This window comes from Oncorhynchus mykiss, chromosome 7, assembly GCF_013265735.2.
Source record: "Oncorhynchus mykiss isolate Arlee chromosome 7, USDA_OmykA_1.1, whole genome shotgun sequence".
NCBI classification, from domain to species: Eukaryota; Metazoa; Chordata; class Actinopteri; order Salmoniformes; family Salmonidae; genus Oncorhynchus; species Oncorhynchus mykiss.
In genome coordinates, this window is record NC_048571.1 from 49,339,385 (window position 1) to 49,358,324 (window position 18,940).

At 44.0% G+C, this 18,940-nt stretch overlaps 1 protein-coding gene across 3 annotated transcripts in view; it reads right to left on the reverse strand.

Moving 5' to 3' along the window:
* Nucleotides 1-2,973: 2,973 nt before the first annotated feature.
* LOC110527955 (protein kinase C delta type) overlaps nucleotides 2,974-18,940 on the reverse strand; it is a 38,327-nt gene continuing 22,360 nt past the window's right edge. Inside the window, exons 1-17 of one of the 3 annotated variants that reach the window (XM_036983440.1) lie at nucleotides 18,202-18,374; nucleotides 17,908-18,040; nucleotides 17,459-17,728; nucleotides 13,899-14,067; nucleotides 12,953-12,984; nucleotides 12,680-12,765; nucleotides 11,802-11,931; nucleotides 11,554-11,654; nucleotides 11,343-11,436; nucleotides 10,562-10,686; nucleotides 10,079-10,252; nucleotides 9,866-9,957; nucleotides 9,623-9,685; nucleotides 9,339-9,477; nucleotides 8,984-9,172; nucleotides 5,502-5,630; nucleotides 2,974-5,344 (exon numbers count right to left, since the gene is read on the reverse strand). In XM_036983440.1, coding sequence (XP_036839335.1) covers nucleotides 5,186-5,344; nucleotides 5,502-5,630; nucleotides 8,984-9,172; nucleotides 9,339-9,477; nucleotides 9,623-9,685; nucleotides 9,866-9,957; nucleotides 10,079-10,252; nucleotides 10,562-10,686; nucleotides 11,343-11,436; nucleotides 11,554-11,654; nucleotides 11,802-11,931; nucleotides 12,680-12,765; nucleotides 12,953-12,984; nucleotides 13,899-14,067; nucleotides 17,459-17,728; nucleotides 17,908-18,016 — 2,061 coding nt within the window. In that variant the 5' untranslated portion in view covers nucleotides 18,017-18,040; nucleotides 18,202-18,374 and the 3' untranslated portion in view covers nucleotides 2,974-5,185. Of the gene's footprint in view, nucleotides 5,345-5,501; nucleotides 5,631-8,983; nucleotides 9,173-9,338; nucleotides 9,478-9,622; nucleotides 9,686-9,865; nucleotides 9,958-10,078; nucleotides 10,253-10,561; nucleotides 10,687-11,342; nucleotides 11,437-11,553; nucleotides 11,655-11,801; nucleotides 11,932-12,679; nucleotides 12,766-12,952; nucleotides 12,985-13,898; nucleotides 14,068-17,458; nucleotides 17,729-17,907; nucleotides 18,041-18,201; nucleotides 18,375-18,940 lie in introns of those variants that run through there. The other 2 variants (XM_036983439.1, XM_036983441.1) reach the window with 2 other exon arrangements.

The window sequence follows — 18,940 nt, forward strand, 5'->3', positions numbered from 1 at the left end:
ACAAAGTTGTGGAGAAGTACAGATCAGGGTTGGGTTAAAAAATAACATATCAGAAACTTTGAACATCCCACGGAGAACCATTAAATCCATGTCTGGCACAAACCCAACACTTCTCATCACCCCGAGAACACCAAGAGGATGTTTTTCATCAACAGGGACTGGGAAACTGGTCAGATTTGAAGGAATGATGGATAGCGCTAAATAGCGCTAAATACAAATACAAGGAAGTCCTTGAGGGAAACCTGTTTCAGTCTTCCAGAGTTTCAGTCTTCCAGAGATTTGAGACTGGGATGGAGGTTCACCTTCCCCCTCAGGTTCACCCTCAAGTGGTTTAAGGGGAAACATTTAAATGTCTTGGAATGGCCTAGTCAAAGCCCAGACCTCACTCCTATTGAGAATCTGTGGTAGGACTTAAATATTGCTGTTCACCAGCAGAAAACACATCCAACATGAAGGAGCTGGAGCAGTTTTGCCTTGAAGAATAGGCAAAAATCCCAGTGGCTAGATGTGCTAAGATTATAGAGACATACCCCAAGAGACTTGCAGCTGTAATTGCTGCAAAAGGTGGCTCTACAAAGTATTAACTTTGGGGGGTGAATAGTTATGCACGCAGTTGTGTTATTTATTTTGTTTCACAATTCTTTTTATTTTGCATCTTCACAGTGGTAGGCATGTTGTGTAAATCAAATCACACAACCCCCCCCCCCCCCCCCAAAAAAAAATATATATATATTTTAATTCCAGGTAGTAAGGCAACAAATCAGCGAAAATGCTTTTGCAAGCCACCGTACTTCTCCGTAAACAAATTAACAACAGACTTTCAGCATGCTTATAGAGAAGGGCACTCAACAGGTACTGCACTGACACAAATGACTGATGATTGGTTGAAAGAAATTGATAAAATGGTGGGAGCTGTAATGTTTGATTTCAGTGCAGCCTTTGATATTATTGACCATAACCTGTTGAGAAAATGTACAGTACCAGTCAAAAGTTTGGACACACCTACTTATTTGAGGGTTTTTCTTTATTTGGACTATTTCCTACATTGTAGAATAATAGTGAAGACATCAAAACTATGAAGTAACACATATGGAATCATGTAGTAAACCATATATAAACCATACAGTAAAACATATGCCATATGATAACCAGATATCGTTACCCCATTGATTTTTTCCAAAAAGATAGAGCGGAAGAACAAGCATGAGACTCTTGTAGAAAGTAAAAGTCTGCATTAAAACGTTTGCTATACAGGAAAATAGCCTTACGCTTGAGTAATTTATAGATACCCCTGACATTAATTGAACAAAGAGATAAAGACAAACTTCAACCAACAACCTTGTTTTGCAAATATAAGCTTTTTCTAAGGATACGTAACTCAAAAGGATTTCCATCCCATTATTAACCTCCAACAAAAACAAACAAATACTGGTTATAAAGTTACTAAAGTATTCTTACTCCCACAAGGGGGAGACATTGTGTAGACTTTACAATAAGCAGTTATTCACCTATAGTTAGTGTTTAGTTTATCAGTTCTCATGTCAGCCTTTTCTCATTCAAGTGTTTGTGTAAAAAAAATTATAATAAAAGGCTGCTTTTCACCTGGCACTTAGGCAGCTTTTTTGGCCTGCCAGTTCTGTCCGAGTTAGATTCTGTCTCTCTCTCAAATGTTCTGATTTGGTTTCTTTCCCATCGATGATGCACCGACAAAAAAAAATCAGTTTTCCGTGCCTTTCTAGCTGCAGCCACCATCGGCCACAGTTTCTCTCTAGTCACTTTGTCCGCTGAGGTCAGATCCTCTGTCAACCTCAATTTTTGCTTGATGAGGAATTCACAATTCTTCGCTCGCCTCCAGAGGTGATCCTGTGTAGATCTGTTGGTGAACCGGATGATGGTTGTCCTCGGCCTCGTCTTGATCATTGACTCTTCCCAAACAATGAACGATGTCTACATTTTCCTGAAGTTTGGCTTTTGATTCGGGAATGACAGCTCCACAGATGTCAACAACTCTGCATTTGATGTCCTCACCCACCTGCTCTGAAATTCCATGGAGCCTCAGGTTCCACCTGCGCTGGTATCTCTCCGCCTCATTCACCTTTTGCTTGAGATCAGCCACCTTCTTAACACTTTCATGTCACTTTTGAGGGTTTTCACTTCTTCAAAGATAAAGTCAACAGATTTTTTCATGGCCTCAATTTTCATCGTATTCTCCCTTACCATGTCCCCCAAGCCATTTGCCTTTTCATCTATCTTTGCTGTCAAAAGCATTACAATATTGTTTTGCATCTCAAGAAGTGACATACCCTCTTGGCCTCATCTTTTTCCCCTGTGGCTTGACTGGAGTGCCGGGGTCGTAAGGTAACAAACTGCATGTGCTGTGGACTGGAGGGGTGCGAGTTGTGAGCATTGTTGTCCGTGCTCACCACATTTTCATCACCCATTGCAGTATTTCCCCCCACAGTTACATTCTGAAGAGGAGTACCCAAAATCATACCATCTTTTGTGGTTAATTGTCCATCTGACGATCTCTCCATTTATTTTATTTTGGTTCTGGAAGTGTCCATGTACGTTCGACAAATGAGATTTTGAGCTAGCTATCTAGTGTTGTCGTAAATTAAACCATATTCATACGGCGTTTGACCGTAGAAATGATCCATTTAATAATTTGGGTAAGGAAATCCAATAATTCCTTCAGCTACCAAAACAACTTCTCTGCATTGACCGCCATCTTGCGTAAGTTGTATTTGGTCTGTAATGTGTTGTTTCATTATATGTCAGACCCCTGTAAGACTGGCCATTGGTGTCAGCTAATGGTGATCCTAATAAATCTAATTAAATCAAGCCCAGCGATGGTCAAAAGATCATCTTCCTGTGAATGTGTCTCTTGTGGAGCAAATTTGTGACAACACATTTATGAGAAAGTGTCAAAAATTTTGCAAATATAGAGGCAATCAAAACGTAATGGAAAACACATCACCATAAATAAAAATGTGTTTATTTATAATCAGATGTAAAATATGAAGACAGTAAAAAAGTACATCCTTTATAAATATTGTGTCTGTTTAGGGCAATCAACATTTTCATTTCATATCCAGCATATTATTATTTTCTTGTTACAATACCAGGGGCCTCATGCACCCATTATTTTAGAGGGGTGATATAGTACATGAAGATGGATGGTGGGAATTCTGACCATTTCTGACAAGTTGGAGAGTAGCATTTTTCAAACACCTGAAACAGCTTTTTCCTGCAATCTAGAGCCATAATTGTTATGCCTAATTCTATGTAAATATATTATATTTTTTTGCATAGGTTATTTAACCATACCCCTAACCGGTTTAATTGTAATTTTAATTAATGATGCACATTGATTCTTTAAGAACTTTTATATATCTTAAGAGTTTAGTACAAACTGCCACACTGGTATATAGTCTCATAACCCAAGAATTAAAGCTATTTTTGTATTTTCTAAAGTCTAGCAACCTTGCCAGCAGACATGTCAGCTAAGATAGTTAGACAAGCTACTCTAACTTGACTGATAGCCTGAAATGGCTGGGAATCTATTTATGAGGCTGGGAGATTAGGAAACTATTCATAATAAAACACGCTTCACTGTCCCAATAATTACAAAGGGCACTGTAGCTGGCTAGCTAAAGTCAACTTCATAAAATTGCTAGGTGGCTAGTATTACAGAGAAACAACCAAACATGTGTTTTATTTACTTATCAAGAATTAATCAATTGGCTACATAGCGTGATCAAAATTATTTTCATACATAGCTCCTGTGAGACCTGCCGATAAACCGGCAGTAAAAATCAACTGTGATTCACTCGATACTCTCCTCCTCCACTGACAATACTCTCTGCACGCATATCTTTGGTCCGCAATGCACCTTGGAAGGAGCCACTTACTGGTCCAGACTCTGTGGCCCCTCCGCAACATACAGCTGACAGATCTTTTTTTATAAATAATGATGAAAATATGTGGGCTCTTTAGGTTTCTTCCTAGGTTCCTGCCTTTCTATGGAGTTTTTCCTAGCCACTGTGCTTCTACATCTGCATTGCTTGCTGTTTGGAGTTTTAGGCTGGGGTTCTGTACAGCACTTCATGACATCGGCTGATGTAAAACAGGGCTTTATAAATACATTTGAACGATTGGCTTAAAAATGATATTTAGTAAATAATGTTATTTAGTAAATAATGTAACGTGAGGAGGCACGTGTCCTTGTGCCCCCGATGGGCATGATGCCTCTGACAATACTTTCAAGTAACACAAGACCCAATTATCCATCCTTTTGCCAATGGAATACCCCCCAACACACCCATATCCTTCAAAACGACACACCGTGTAGTACCATTAAACTTACTCCCTTCAGAAAGATGTTCCACTCTGTTTCACACTTACTCAGGTCTTAATCAGAGTAGCTGCAGTTGGTTCAGGAAAGTGGGGAAGTTGCAGTACTGGTTGCAAACCCTTAGTTTTATACCGTGTGGATGGGCAGCTAGATCCACACGGTGAGAGGGGAATGAGACTATCCATGCCAGCATACATCTGTGCGTTCTCTACTGGTCCTGTTTCTTGGGTATTATACAACAAGATTTTGTATGCAGCACCCATTCATTTTGTACCTGAAAAAGTACAAACTTTTTTTTCATTATAGACAATTCATAACTGGCACCAACATGTGACTCCAAATCAGAGTAACTGCTACAGCTAGGGGGAAATACTAGACATTCATGCTGTCACTCACAAAGACACATTCATTTATGCATTTACGCACAGCGAGTGCTGACACGCACAGACACACAAAATATTATGTGAATGATCAGGACAGGAAAGAGTGACAGACAGTAGGTAGGGCACACAGGGGTGTGATAATAGAGCCACATTTGATCCCCGACTTCCCAGCATGCAAAATATTAAACAACAGTCTGAGTTATGGGGTGGTGCAAGTGTTGTTGGGGGATAAAGTACAGTATATGGACTGATTCATATTGATTCAATATTTGATCACAAGGAAAAGAATGACACCACTATTGATTGGACCCACCACAGTGATAAATGCTATACTGGTCTCTCTCTCCTTCCTTCCTTCCTTCCTTCCTTCCTTCCTTCCTTCCTTCCTTCCTTCCTTCCTTCCGTTTATATGTTTATAATGGATAGATGGAGGAATCATGTTGTGCCTTCAATTGACCATAATGCATTCCATCTTGGGGTTGATGAAAGAGAAGCCTGCAAAGGCCGCCTGGTCCATAGAGTCAATCAGGTTCTTGTCCGCGTGGGAGAGGCGGGGCTTCTCACGCAGGAACTCCCGGTCAAAGTTGCTGCAGTCATTGGGCGCTTTCTGTGCTCGGCAGAGAAGGGGTGTCAGTTCAACAAGTGACCAATAGAAACATTCACACCACAACTCCAAACAAGTCATTCACAATGGCGTAAACCAATCAAAAGCATCAGTGTGTGAGTTTCACTATCCACATCAAAGCCAGAGAACCAGATCGTACCACTTTAGGTTTGAAGGGGGGTTCCAGCTCTCTCTTCTCCAGGGCAGGCCAATTGAGGGTCTTGAAGAAGGAGTGTCCTTGAATGTTCCCCACCACCCCTAGTCTGTTACTAGGGTCTCGTTCAAACAGCTGGGGATCGAGCACAGAGACGCACAAGAGCTTAGAAACAGGCATCCCATCTGAGATGTAAGGTGTGTGTGTGTGCAGAGCTTGAGCTTGTGAGTGTGTAGATGGGAGGGGTCGAGAGGGTTATACTGTAATCGCAACATTGTTTGCATATTTATGGAAAAATAATATTTTTTTCCCCCAGGGGCAAACTTGTGACATTCCAATGCCTGTCTTTCTCTGCATGTCTGGGTGTGACTAAACTCAGCAAAAAAAGAAACATCCTCTCACTGTCAACTGGGTTATTTTCAGCGAACTTAACATGTGCAAATATTTGTATGAACATAACAAGATTCAACAGCTGAGACATAAACTGAACAAGTTCCACAGACATGTGACTAACAGAAATGGAATAATGTGTCCCTGAACAAAGGGGGGGGGGGTCAAAATCAAAGTAAGTCAGTATCTGGTGTGGCCACCAGCTGCATTAAGTACTGCAGTGCATCTCCTCCTCATGGACTGCATCAGATTTGCCAGTTCTTGCTGTGAGAAGTTACCCCACTCATCCACCAAGGCACCTGCAAGTTTCATTTCTGGGGGGAATGGCCCTAGCCCTCACCCTCCGATCTAAAAGGTCGCAGACGTGCTCAATGGGATTGAGATCCGGGCTCTTCGCTGGCCATTGCAGAACACTGACATTCTTGTCTTGCAGGAAATCACACACAGAACGAGCAGTGTGGCTGATGGCATTGTCATGCTGGAGGGTCATGTCAGGATGAGCCTGCAGGAAGGGTACCACATGAGGGAGGAGGATGTCTTCCCTGTAGTGCACAGCATTGAGATTGCCTGCAATGACAACAAGCTCAGTCCGATGATGCTGTGACACACCACCCCAGACCATGACGGACCCTCCACCTCCAAAATCGATCCCGAGTACAGGCCTGGGTGTAATGCTCATTCCTTTGACAATAAACTCAAATCCGATCATCAACGCTGGTGAGACAAAACCGCGACACGTCAGTGAAGAGCACATTTTGCCAGTCCTGTCTGGTCCAGCGACGGTGGGTTTGTGCCCATAGGCGACGTTGTTGCCGTTGATGTCTGGTGAGAACCTGCCTTACAACAGGCCTACAAGCCCACAGTCCAGCCTCTCTCAGCCTATTGCGTACAGTCTGAGCACTGATAGAGGGATTGTGCATTCCTGGTGTAACTCGGGCAGTTGTTGTTGCCATCCTGTACCTGTCCCGCAGGTGTGACGTTTGGATGTACCGATCATGTGCAGCTGTTGTTACACGTGGCCTGCCAATGCGAGGACGATCAGCTGTCTGCTCTGTCTCCCTATAGTGCTGTCTTACGCGTCTCACAGTACGGACATTGCAATTAATTGCCCTGGCCACATCTGCAGTCCTCATGCCTCCTTGCAGCATGCCTAAGGCACATTCACGCAGATGAGCAGAGACCCTGGGTATCTTTCTTTTGGTGTTTTTCAGAGTCAGTAGAAAGGCCTCTTTAGTGTTCTAAGTTTTCATAACTGTGACCTTAATTGCCTACCATATGTAAGCTGTTAGTGTCTTAACTTCTTATGGCTGGGGGCAGTATTGAGTAGCTTGGATGAATAAGGTGCCCAGAGGTGCCCAAAGTAAACTGCCTGCTACTCAGTCCCAGTTGCTAATATATGCATACTATTATTAGTATTTGATAGAAAACATTCTGAAGTTTCTAAAACTGTTTGAATGATGTCTGTGAGTATAACATAACTCATATGGCAGGTAAAAACCTGAGAAAAAAATCCAACCAGGAAGTGGGAAATCTGAGGTTGGTCGTTTTTCAACTCATTCCCTATTGAAGATACAGTGGGATATTGGTCATGTTGCACTTCCTAAGGCTTCCACTAGATGTCCACACTCTTCAGAACCTTGTTTGATGCTTCTACTGTAAAGGAGGGGCTCATAAGGGCTCTTTGAGTCAGTGGTCTAGCAGAGTGCCACAAGCTTGTGACGCTCGTTCACGTGAGAGTTAGCTTGAGTGTCATTGCATATCTGAAGTCAAAGGAGTTCTCCGGTTGAAACATTATTGAAGATGTATGTTAAAAACATCCTAAAGATTGATTCTATACATTGTTTGACATGTTTCTACGGACTGTAACGGAACTTTTTGACATTTCGTCTGCTCCTAGTGCACGTGCTTCGTGAGTTTGGATTTGTTTACAAAACACACTAACAAAAGTAGCTCTATGGACATAAATGATGGACATTATCAAACAAAACAAACATTTATTGTGGAACTGGGATTCCTGGGAGTGCATTCTGATGAAGATCATCAAAGGTAAGTGAATATTTATAATGTTATTTCTGACTTCTGTTGACTGCACAATATGTCAGATATCTTTATGGCTTGTTTGGTGACTGAGCGCCGTACTCAGATTGCATGGTTTGCTTTTTCCGTAAAGCTTTTTTGAAATCTGACACAGCCTTTGCATTAAGAAGAAGTGTATCTAAAGTTCAATGCATAACACTTGTATTTTCATCAACATTTATTTTGAGTATTTCTGTAAATTGGGGTGGCTCTCTGCAAAATCACCGAATGTTTTTGGAACTACTGAACATAAAGCGCCAATGTATGCTGAGATTTTTTGATATAAATATGAACTTTATCAAACTAAACATACATGTATTGTGTAACATGAAGTTCTATGAGTGTCATCTGATGAAGATCATCAAAGGTTAGTGAATCATTTGATCTCTATTTCTGATTTTTGTGACTCCTCTCTTTGGCTGGAAAAATGGCTGTGTTTTTCTGTGACTTGGCTCTGACCTAACATAATCGTTTGTGGTGCTTTTGCCGTAAAGCATATTTGAAATCGGACAATGTGGTGGGATTAACAAGAAGTGTATCTTTAAAATGGTGTGAAATACTTCTATGTTTGAGGAATTTTAATTATGGGATTTCTGTTGTTTTGAATTTGGCGCCCTGCACTTTCACTGGCTGTTGTCATATCAATCCCGTTAGCGGGATCTCAGCCATAAGAAGTTTTAACGACCATTCCACAGGTGCATGTTCATTAATTGTTTATGGTTCATTGAACAAGCATGGGAAACAGTGTTTAAACCCTTTACAATGAAGATCTGTGAAGTTAATTGGATTTTTACAAATTATCTTTGAAAGATAGGGTCCTGAAAAAGGGACGTTTCTTTTTTTGCAGAGTTTACGTGTGAATGTCTGTGTGTGCATGGTTAGTGTGGATGAAAGTTAGGGGAGAATGCAAGATTACATTGTTTTCTAGTGGAGCCCCATCTGCCACCAACTGTCACAGACAGACAACATTGTGAAAAGGAGGTCCGGGGTCAGTGAGAGAAGAGAATGAGCAGTAGCTTCACCCTCTCCAGCAGGTCCTTGGCCTCCTTGGTGAGCCAGCCAGGGTAGTGAGGCACGTCCATCCTGATGGACTCAAAGAGCTCTTCCTCGTCATCACCCTGGAATGGCGACTGGCCAATCAGCATCTCATACACCAGCACGCCAAACGACCACCAGTCCACGGAGAAGGTGTACTTCTGTCCCAGCAGGATCTGAGGATGGACAGACAGAGAGACACATGTTAAGAGTCAACTATGTTAGGAGTCAACTACAGTCAGGATCAAAACACAGGCTAACAAATACAGGACAGAGAGTAAATTGCTTTCAACAGAATCCTACAAAACCCTATCCCGCATAGACACAGACAGTCACACAAACCTCTGGTGCGATGTAGTCTGGTGTCCCACAGAAAGTGGTGGCCCGATTCTCTCCAAACACGTTCTCCTTGCACATCCCAAAGTCAGCAATCTTAATGTGCCCGTCCCTGTCCAGCATCACATTGTCCAGCTTCAGGTCCCTGTAGCAAGGAAGGGTTAGGGCAGGGGGGAGAGGGGTTCAATCCGCTCCCTGATTAAAGGGAATTAAGTTAATCTATTAAGCATTAATACAGGGGTGAATCATGTGCACGACAAGATCAGGCCATCGCAGTTCATGGAGCTCACCTGTAAATAATTCCTTTGGAATGGAGGAACTGCAGTCCAATTACGATTTCTGCTGAGTAGAACCTGGGGGAGAACAATGGTAGAGGCCCAACTACTTCTGAGTGCATCATCATTATGAAAGGTCTACAGTCTGCCCTTAACCTGCTATCAAACCCTCTTGGATGAGTTTTAAAGTAACATAACTACTTAGTGGTTGGTGGATGGTGAGATAGAGTCTACATAACACTGCAGTCTGTCACTCACGTGGCTCTGTAGAGATCAAAGCGACCCTTATCTTGTATGTGGAACATCAGATCCCCTCCATTCAGGTACTCCATCACGAAAAACAGGTGTTCCTGGAAAAACACACACACGCACATAATCCTATAATTTACACAGATAAGTATAGTGACACAAATCAGTCTGAGGGAAAATAGTTCTCATAATAAAAGATGAAGCTTTGGAGAGGGGTCTCACCCTGGTCTGGAAGGTGGAGTAGAGGTGTGCGAGGAAGGGGTTGTCCCAGGCCAGGGCCAGGACTCTCTTCTCCACCATGGTACACTCCACATCGTCATCCATCAGAACCACATCTTTCTTCAGGGCCTTCACAGCAAAGTACTGCCCTCGCCCCTTCAGCTCAGCCAGCAGGACCTGGAGCGCCAGACGGGAGAGGTGATACTGTTAGGCTGTATACTCCCAGAGAGAAAACACATGTTGAACAACTATCAGACCAGAGCAGACCACTGGGTTGCTATTGTCACTCTGACAACAGATAATAACATATAGTAACTAAACACCTAAAGTAGGTTAGTTTGCAGCAGTTGAAGACTGCCTTGGGACCTTTTAGACAAAGCAGTATTAGCATGTGACACTTGTGGGAAGGCAATTGAGTGTGTGTGCATGGGTGTCAGTGATGTGAGGGTAAATGTACCAGAGTGGTTGGCCTGGGGCCTACATTACCTTGCCAAAGCTGCCCTTGCCCAGCACCTTGTGGAACACAAAGTCATCGATGGTGAGGTGGATCGTGGGGGTGATGTTGGTGGGGGCAGGGACCTTACCACCCTCCCACAACTTCTCATTGGCTTCTGTTGAACACACACACACACAAAGAGGGGCATATATTTCAATAGATACATTTACACATGTAAAGACACAACAACAACAAAATATGGGTAAGAAAAACCAAAAAGTGTATTTACTTAAGCAATAAGGCTAGAGGGGGGGGGGGGGGGGGGGGGGGGGGGGTTGTACATGGCCAATATAACACGGCTAAGGGCTGTTCAGGATACAGCCCTTAGCCGTGGTATATTGGCCATATATCACAAACCCCTAGGAGCCTTATTGCTATTATAAACTTGTTAAGAACGTAATTAAAACAGTAAAAATACATGTTTTGTCATATACCTGGTATACTTAAGCAATACGGCATGAGGAGTGGGTGTGGTACATGGCCAAAATACCACAGCTAAGGGCTGTTCTTAAGCACGACACAACATGGGAGTGCCTGGATACAGCCCTTAACCGTGGTATATTGGCCATATACCACAAACCCCTGAGGTTCCTTATTGCGATCATAAACTGGTTACCAATGTAATTAGAGCAATAAAAATGCATGTTGTCATACCCGTTGTATACGGTCTGATATACCACGGCTGTCAGCCAATCAGCATTCATGGTGCGAACCACCCAGTTTATAATGCAGAATACCTTGCTCTCAGCTGCAACAGTGACAGCTACTCACCACTAGGGTCCGCTCCTGGGCTTTTGTTGAAGTCCTGGTAGATTCCAATGTCTGTTGATTCGGATTTGTTGGATTCAGACCTACTTATGGATTTCTGAGGGGGTAAAAATGCCATTACAATAGGTTTATGAATGTGCATTAATGATTCTAAAAAACACATTCATATGTGTGAATGTGGGTATGACCAAGTGCATATCCCTGCCTTTCACACCTGGCTAACTTGGTTGAGGGCCTCAGACAGAAGTTTCTGGTTGATTCCACAGAGATTGCCCACTTTCTTCTGACACTTGTGATGGATGTTCATGGAACAATCTGGCAGGAGAAAGGAGAGAAGAGTAAGACACTGGTTGTGAAAGACGGAGAGGGAAAGAGATAGAGGGCCAGAGCTAACAGATTGCGTGTATTGAAGATAGATGGAAAGAGACAGAGGGAATGAGAGAGAAGGGGCATCACACCCACCTTCACACTTGATGCCCTGCTTGACCATTCCCCACAGCATACTGCCACAGTGGTCACAGAAGGTAGGGCTCATGTAGTTGTGGCTCTTGAAGCGATGCGGCATGTCGATCTTAAAGCGCTCCTTCTGGAACTGTGGACACAGAGCTCCCGTCATCAAAGAGCCAGTCCATAGTACCAATGAGCACTGCCCAAAAACCTGGGAGTCTGTGGGGCCTCACAGCCCTTCTGAAGCTCCTCATGGTTCCCCAAAGGGAGCAGGGGGCACACACCTACACCCTTAACTGGTGGACTGACTCCACCCTCACAGCACTGACTGGCCTATAAATCCACCTACACACCCAGGGGAGCTCCCATACAGGCTGCAGACAGGGGACTCTGCCCTCCAAGAGAAGGCAGATCTATCCTAGCTGCCTCAGGTGCTGAAAAGCTGATCCTACTGCTGCAGATACTAGCAGCCTTACGATCTCCCTGGCTGTATACTTCATAAGCAACACTAGTTAAAAGTGCTCCACTACTGGTAACAATGGTCTTATGCTGAAACCACTGGCACTATACTGGCTACTTTGGTCCTTTGCTAGCTAAATTACAACTGGAACGGAGCACCACTGTTCAGTTTTAAACACGAGCCCATTGATTTGCCTGGTCTCTGACGGCCGTTGACCTCCCTGAATGGGTCTCGTCTTGCCGTTAAAGGGATGCAGAGAAGCGTGACACAGTTCCCTCACAGCTGCATGACCGCGATGCAATCAGAGGAATTGTCGTGGGAAAATGACGATCCAAGTCAACATATTGATCAAGGGAAATGCTCCGTTGAAAACGGATCTTCAAACACCAACTACTATTTGCGATGTATTATGACAGGTGGTCATAATGCTTACCACAGTGTCTCTACTGTTCTCTGCTGTTCCGGTGCATCTCCCAATGATTTTGTCGATGCATTTCTTGTGGATAGCCGCGTTGCATTCTGAGGACAGAGATAAAGCCACATTAGGGCAAGCTCACAGTTGAGACATTCACCTATTGATATGAGAAATGTGTATATTTCTGGGAGTGAATGATTGCACAGCGAACGTTTAGGATGCCTCCAAGCTACAAAACAATGTCCATATAGTGGAAAAATCTAAACAGCAAGTGGTCAGAGAGACACTCACGTCGGCACTTGTAGCCTTGCTTGTTGAGTCCCCTGTTTGAAAAGAAAACAGGGTGTAAGAGTCATACAATACATGTCTAATCTTTGTGCACTTTTCCCAGAAGGTGAGAAAACCTCATGAAAAGTATTGATGGTGACAATAAACAACGGTAGCTTAACAGAATGAAAGAGAGGAGAGACATTCATTCATCTTTTGCACAAACACCGTCCGCACACACTTCTAAGGCCAAAAGGGACATTGGTCATTCCTCAACCTGTCGCCATTAGGAACCAATAACAGTTTTCTTCTCTGGTCGGAAGGGGACAGCCCTGCCCTGGGGATTGTGCTGAGCCGCTGACCTTGTTGGAACACCCTGTGGGTTTTCCCAAGACAGTGACTTACAGAGCTCACATTACAGGTCGTGCCAGCCAGTCTTATTGTTATTATTTGCCTGGCTACTCCAGTCAGGGAACAATTAGGGCTGCTAATGGGTCTACTTAGATACCCCATGGGGGCTGGTTTTGGGGTAATCAGTCAACTCTCTCTGTACTCTGGTTTACTGCTAGGCCAAGGCATAATACCGTTTGCGTGTAAAACAAACAACTACACAAGTCAACCAGGTTGAAAGCCCACTCTTTGATGCAGTAATGACGTGTGAGAAAGTCATGCTCTTTTTCCATGGTCAGTATGGATGGTATTATACACCATCTTGCCTATGCTGCTCGGTCATCGCTCATCCACACATTTATATGTACATATTCTTATTCTATCCCTTTACTTAGATTTGTGCGTATTAGGTAGTTGTTGTGGAATTGTTAGATTACTTGTTAGATATTACTGCACTGTCAGAACTAGAAGCACAAGCATTTCGCTACACTCGCATTAACATCTGCTAACCATGTGTATGTGCCCAATACAGTTTGATTTGGTCATGGTGGTGTTAGGATAGGTACTCTCCGTCTCTCACCAGACAAACTCCCTGCAGACAGAGCAGAAGGTGGGCTGTCCGAAGAAGGTGGCGGTGAATTCATGGTTCTTGATGAAGTGCACCTTGGGCTGTTTAATGGCTCTCCTTCGGTTCAGTGTCTTCGGCTCGTCCTCCACTTCGCGCATCTTCACTGTCGATTTAAACGCTGCTGGGGACACATGAAAATGATCAAGCTAATGATTCTATGTTCTCAGTCATACCATTGTGTCTGTGGGTGATATTGAGACATTTTGTTACAGTAGCTAGGATTCCATCCAATTAGCGACAGATTTTCATGCAAACATAAACAAATCTGCATAAAACTATATGCGCATTTTCAACCAGAATGTGTTTCCATCGAAATGACTTTTTGCGTATAAAAGGCTGTCCTTGTTGATGTAGTACACATAAAAATAACTTTGCTGTTAAAATCCCATGTACCAAATGAAAAATACAAAGTTAAATGGGTTTCCATGGCATTTTCAACTCTACCGATGGTTTTGTCACAACAACTGTTGCGTTATATAGCAAATGTGCCTACAATGGTTTTGGCACGTGCACTTTAAATCATCAGCTTGCAGCGGGTAGAGGCTACCCACATTATGAGATTATTATGGTTAACAGTGATATTATTACTGTCAAACGGCAGCCAAGCATCGATCATCATGTCACCTTCGATTATTGTAAAGGAGCATCAAAGCCTTGCACTTTCACCACCCTGTAAAGTTCTTCATAACTTATTTCATCTGTAGCCTAATAAACTGTATGGTTTCCCGAGTCAGAGTGGGCAGACCAAGTTTACTCCAATATGATGGTTTTTATTTCAATATTTGCACATAAAAAGGGGTTTCCAATCACCATTTCTTGCATAATACATTTTGCAGAGACAAAAAGATCCCACCATGTCGAACGAACAAATTGTCTGTTGGCATTTCCATCAGCCTGGTCGTGACTTTTTTCATGTGTCAGGTAAATCATCATGAAATGGTGGAAAACTGGTGATGGAAATGTTGTTACGTTGTTACAAATGGCACCTTGGTAAAAAAAATATATGTATATGGAATTGCAAAAATTCATGCACCTTGTATCTACATTGTTATATTCTAAACCTGCATAAGTTGAGTCTCAGAGTTAGAGATGATCTATTTGCTATAGAAATACCATTTATAAAACATCAACCATCAAATTGGGATAGATTAAGGAAAAGAGATCTACAGACTGAGGTCACACTTGTTTGACTTTCAGAGTAAACCGTGACGACCTTCTGGGAAATGTGGATGCAGCTGGAGGAAGCCAAGGGGGCTGGGTCAAAGGTCATGAAAAGAAAATGAGAGCGGCGTGAGAGAGGTAAACAAAGAAAATAAAAACTGATATGAGGACTGTGAGAAGACACAAAAGAGAGTGAGGGAGGACACAGACAGACGGGAAGATGAATAGATCGAGAAGAAGAAAAAAAGATCTCATTCCATTGACTGGTGTGTATGTTGAGAGAGGAGTTGGTCCTGCCTGCCAACTCTGGATACAGGCTGGTGACAGAGTCAGGCAGAGAGGGCTACTCAGACACACAGGCCTAAATATACCACAGTCTGGGCTGCATTTCAGGAAACCTGCAGAGAGAGGGGGGTATGATGGATGCTGCTGCAGCCTAGCCTAGCCCGGGCCAAGCCAGAGCAGTTTCAGCCTGACTGGGACACTCCCACATACAGCCTCTCCCTAGGCCTGGGTCATATGCCAGCTGTAGATACACTACCCCTTTCAGGGCCTGCAGGGCTTCTGGGCTAGGCTGAGCTCAATGTGACGAGCTGGCCTGGCAGACTTGTGCAGCAGCATATTTCTCTAAATCAAATCAAATATATTTCTCACATGCGCCGAATACAACAAGTGCAGACTTTACCATGAAATGCTTACTTACGAGCCCTTTTCCAACAATGCAGTTGCAATGTAAGAAAATTAACAAATGTATAGAAATAAAATATTAACATAATAAAATAACAATAACGAGGCTATATGTAAGGAGTACCTATTGAGTCAGTGTACTAGAGTTTGAGGGAGTTGGGTGAGTGATTGAGCTAATATGTAGGTAGGGGGTGAAAAGCAGATTAAGTGTTCAGCAGTTTATTGGCTTTGGGGTAGAAGCTGTTCAGGAGCCTTTTGGTCCTCGACTTGGCACCCCAGGACCACTTGCCGTGCGGTCGCAGAGAGAACAGACTAAGTTGGGTGGCTGGAGTCTTTGACAATTTGTAGGGCCTTCCTCTGACACCACCTGGTATAGAGATCCTGGATGGCAGAGAGCTCGGCCCCAGTGATGTACTGAGGTATACGCACTACACTCTGTAGAGCCTTGCGGTGATGCAGCCAGTCAAGCCTACCGCTGTTGCCTACCATCACCACCTGGGGGCGTCCCGTCAGAAAGTCCAATATCCAATTACAGAGGGAGGTGTTTAATCCCAGGATCCTTATCTTAGTGATGCGCTTGGAGGGCACTATGGTGTTGAATGCTGAGCTGTAGTCAATGAACCACATTCTAAGTGTTGCTTTTGTCCAGGTTGGTAAAAGGCAGTGTGGAGTGCAATAGAGATTGCGTCATCTGTGGATCTGTTGGGGCGGTATGTGAATTGGAGTGGGTCCAGGGTAAGCATTTTCTTGTTTGCTTATGGCCTTATACAGCTCGTTGAGTGCAGTTTCCGTGCCAGCATCGGTTTGTGGTGGTAAATAGACAACTATAAAAAAATAAAACTCTCTGGGTAAATAGTGTGGTCTACAGCTTATCTATAGCGCCGCCGCCTCCGAGTGACGGGGATTTGGGCCCGTTCTGGGATGAGCATTATGTCCTTTCCCTCTGATTCGTTGAAATAGAAGTCCTTATCCAAATTGAGGTTATTGATCTCTGTTTTGATGTCAAGAAGCTCTTTTCAATCATATGAAACATGCTAGGAGCAGCGCAAAAGAAAAACACACAAAATAGCACAATTGATCAGGAGCAGCTTTGAGTATGACTAGCTTTGAGTGGCGCAGTGCTAGAGGCGTCACTACAGACGGTGATTGGGAGTCCCATAGGGCGGCGCACTGTTGGCCCAGTGTTGTCCGGGTTAGGGAGGGTTTGGCCGGGGGGGGGGGGGGTTTACTTGGCTTACTGCGCTCTAGCGACTCCCTGTGGAGAGCCGGGTGCCTGCAGGCTGACCATGGTCGTCAGTTGAAAGACTATTTCCTCCCACACATTGGTGCGGCTGGCTTCCGCGTTAAACGGATGGGTGTTAAGAAGCGCAGCTTGGTGGGTCATGTTTCGGAAGACACATAACTCAACCTTCGCCTCCCGAGCCAGTTGGGAAGTTGCAGCAATGAGACAAGATATAATGAAATAATTATAATAATAAAAATGTTTAACTATTGTTCAGGAGCCCGTAAAATGGCGGCCATCCCCTCCAGCACGATTATCCATATACCATTAGAGGCCACTGTTTACTGTCTAACCAGTGTTTATGAGTGCTAGAGAGTACAGAGAGAGACAGAGAGATATACAGTAAGTGTCACATTGAGAGCATGTATGTTTGGGCTACTACCTGCTGTGTCTGTGTCCTGCGTAAAGAACTGGATGGCCATTTGAACCTTCCCAGAAGGCTGCAGGTCTACCCAGAATTCAGCACAGCCATTGCCCTTCTTACAGCGCTCGGCCAGCACGGACACGCCCACCGTGGCCTCGGCCAATGGTTCCTCTGTGGTCTTCATCAGAATCACCTGCAGGACACGGCCCTCGCAGATGTGGGCGTCGAAACAGGACTTCCAGGCTGGGTACATAGTGGGTTTCCTCTGGACCAGGGTCTTCCCTCGCTCTGGAGAGCGAGAGGAGAGAGAGAGGGAGATGAGTTACACTACTACATACAGATTACACATGTGCTTGTCACAAAGTGTGGTTGTGTACATGTGAAAGGCAGGGAGAGAGAGAAAAAGGTGAGAGTGAGAGGTGTGTGTATATACAGTTTGGTAGTACTCTATGGGTAGTGCTACTGACCAGTGCTGAGGGACTCCTTCATCTTAATGGCACAGAAGGGATCGTTAGTCAGGGGGGGCAGGACCCCCACATCAAACGCATTAAAGGCGATGCGCAGGAAGGGCTCCATGGTGACCACTCAGTCAGCAGCCTCCTGTAAAACAGACACAGACAGGGTTACAATTATGAAAGACATAAGGCTGCACAGCACAAACAAACACTCAACACATATCCTAAAAACACGAAAGGCACAGCTGTGGTCCACCAAAGAGACAGGAAATACAGAGGAAGTGGAAGGTACCCACTGTCACGTACCATGCTAAAATAACACCCTACATTGTGACATCGGAGGGGAGAGAGACCATTGTGAAAGACTCAGAAGAAGAAGAAATTCCTCTCCTGTCCCAGGGACTATGTGAGAGAGTTGGAGAGAGAGAGCAATATAAGACAGCGGGAGAAGAAGAAAGAATCAGACAGAAAATCATTGGGATCAGAAACACACGCCACATTAAGTCACAGAGAGGGAGAGTGCTCTAAATTTGGTCCGCCGGCTTTTCCTTTCCCTCCGCCAATAGTTTTTTGTTGGCCGACTTAGACACGCCTTTGAGATGTAGTCATAGGGGTCCTTCCCTGGGTCATAGGGCCAACCAAATCCCTACACCTGCAAAAACCTTATCGAAACCCAGAAAGGACGAGGTCGGTTTTGACGATATAGTGACTAAAACCTCTACCAAAGCGGAGACCAGGAGCATAGAGGAAAGAGCACAGCAACACAAAAGATTGTGGCCAGCATGCTGATTGTGGACTCCACAATCTTACAGACCACAAAAGGCCTGACAATGTTTCCCATACAGCTTCAAAGCTAAACAAACCACATTTTTTCATGAAGGCTGCACTCACTGTCAAAGGATCCATGACGTTGGCTAGATAAATGTGAACTGGCAAGTCCAGTAAGACTGCCCACTCATCAGCTTACTGCTACCAACAATTTGAAAAGGTGACAGCAGTTTCCCGGATTAGGACACCTTTTGTTCCTACATGTCATTTCGGGGAA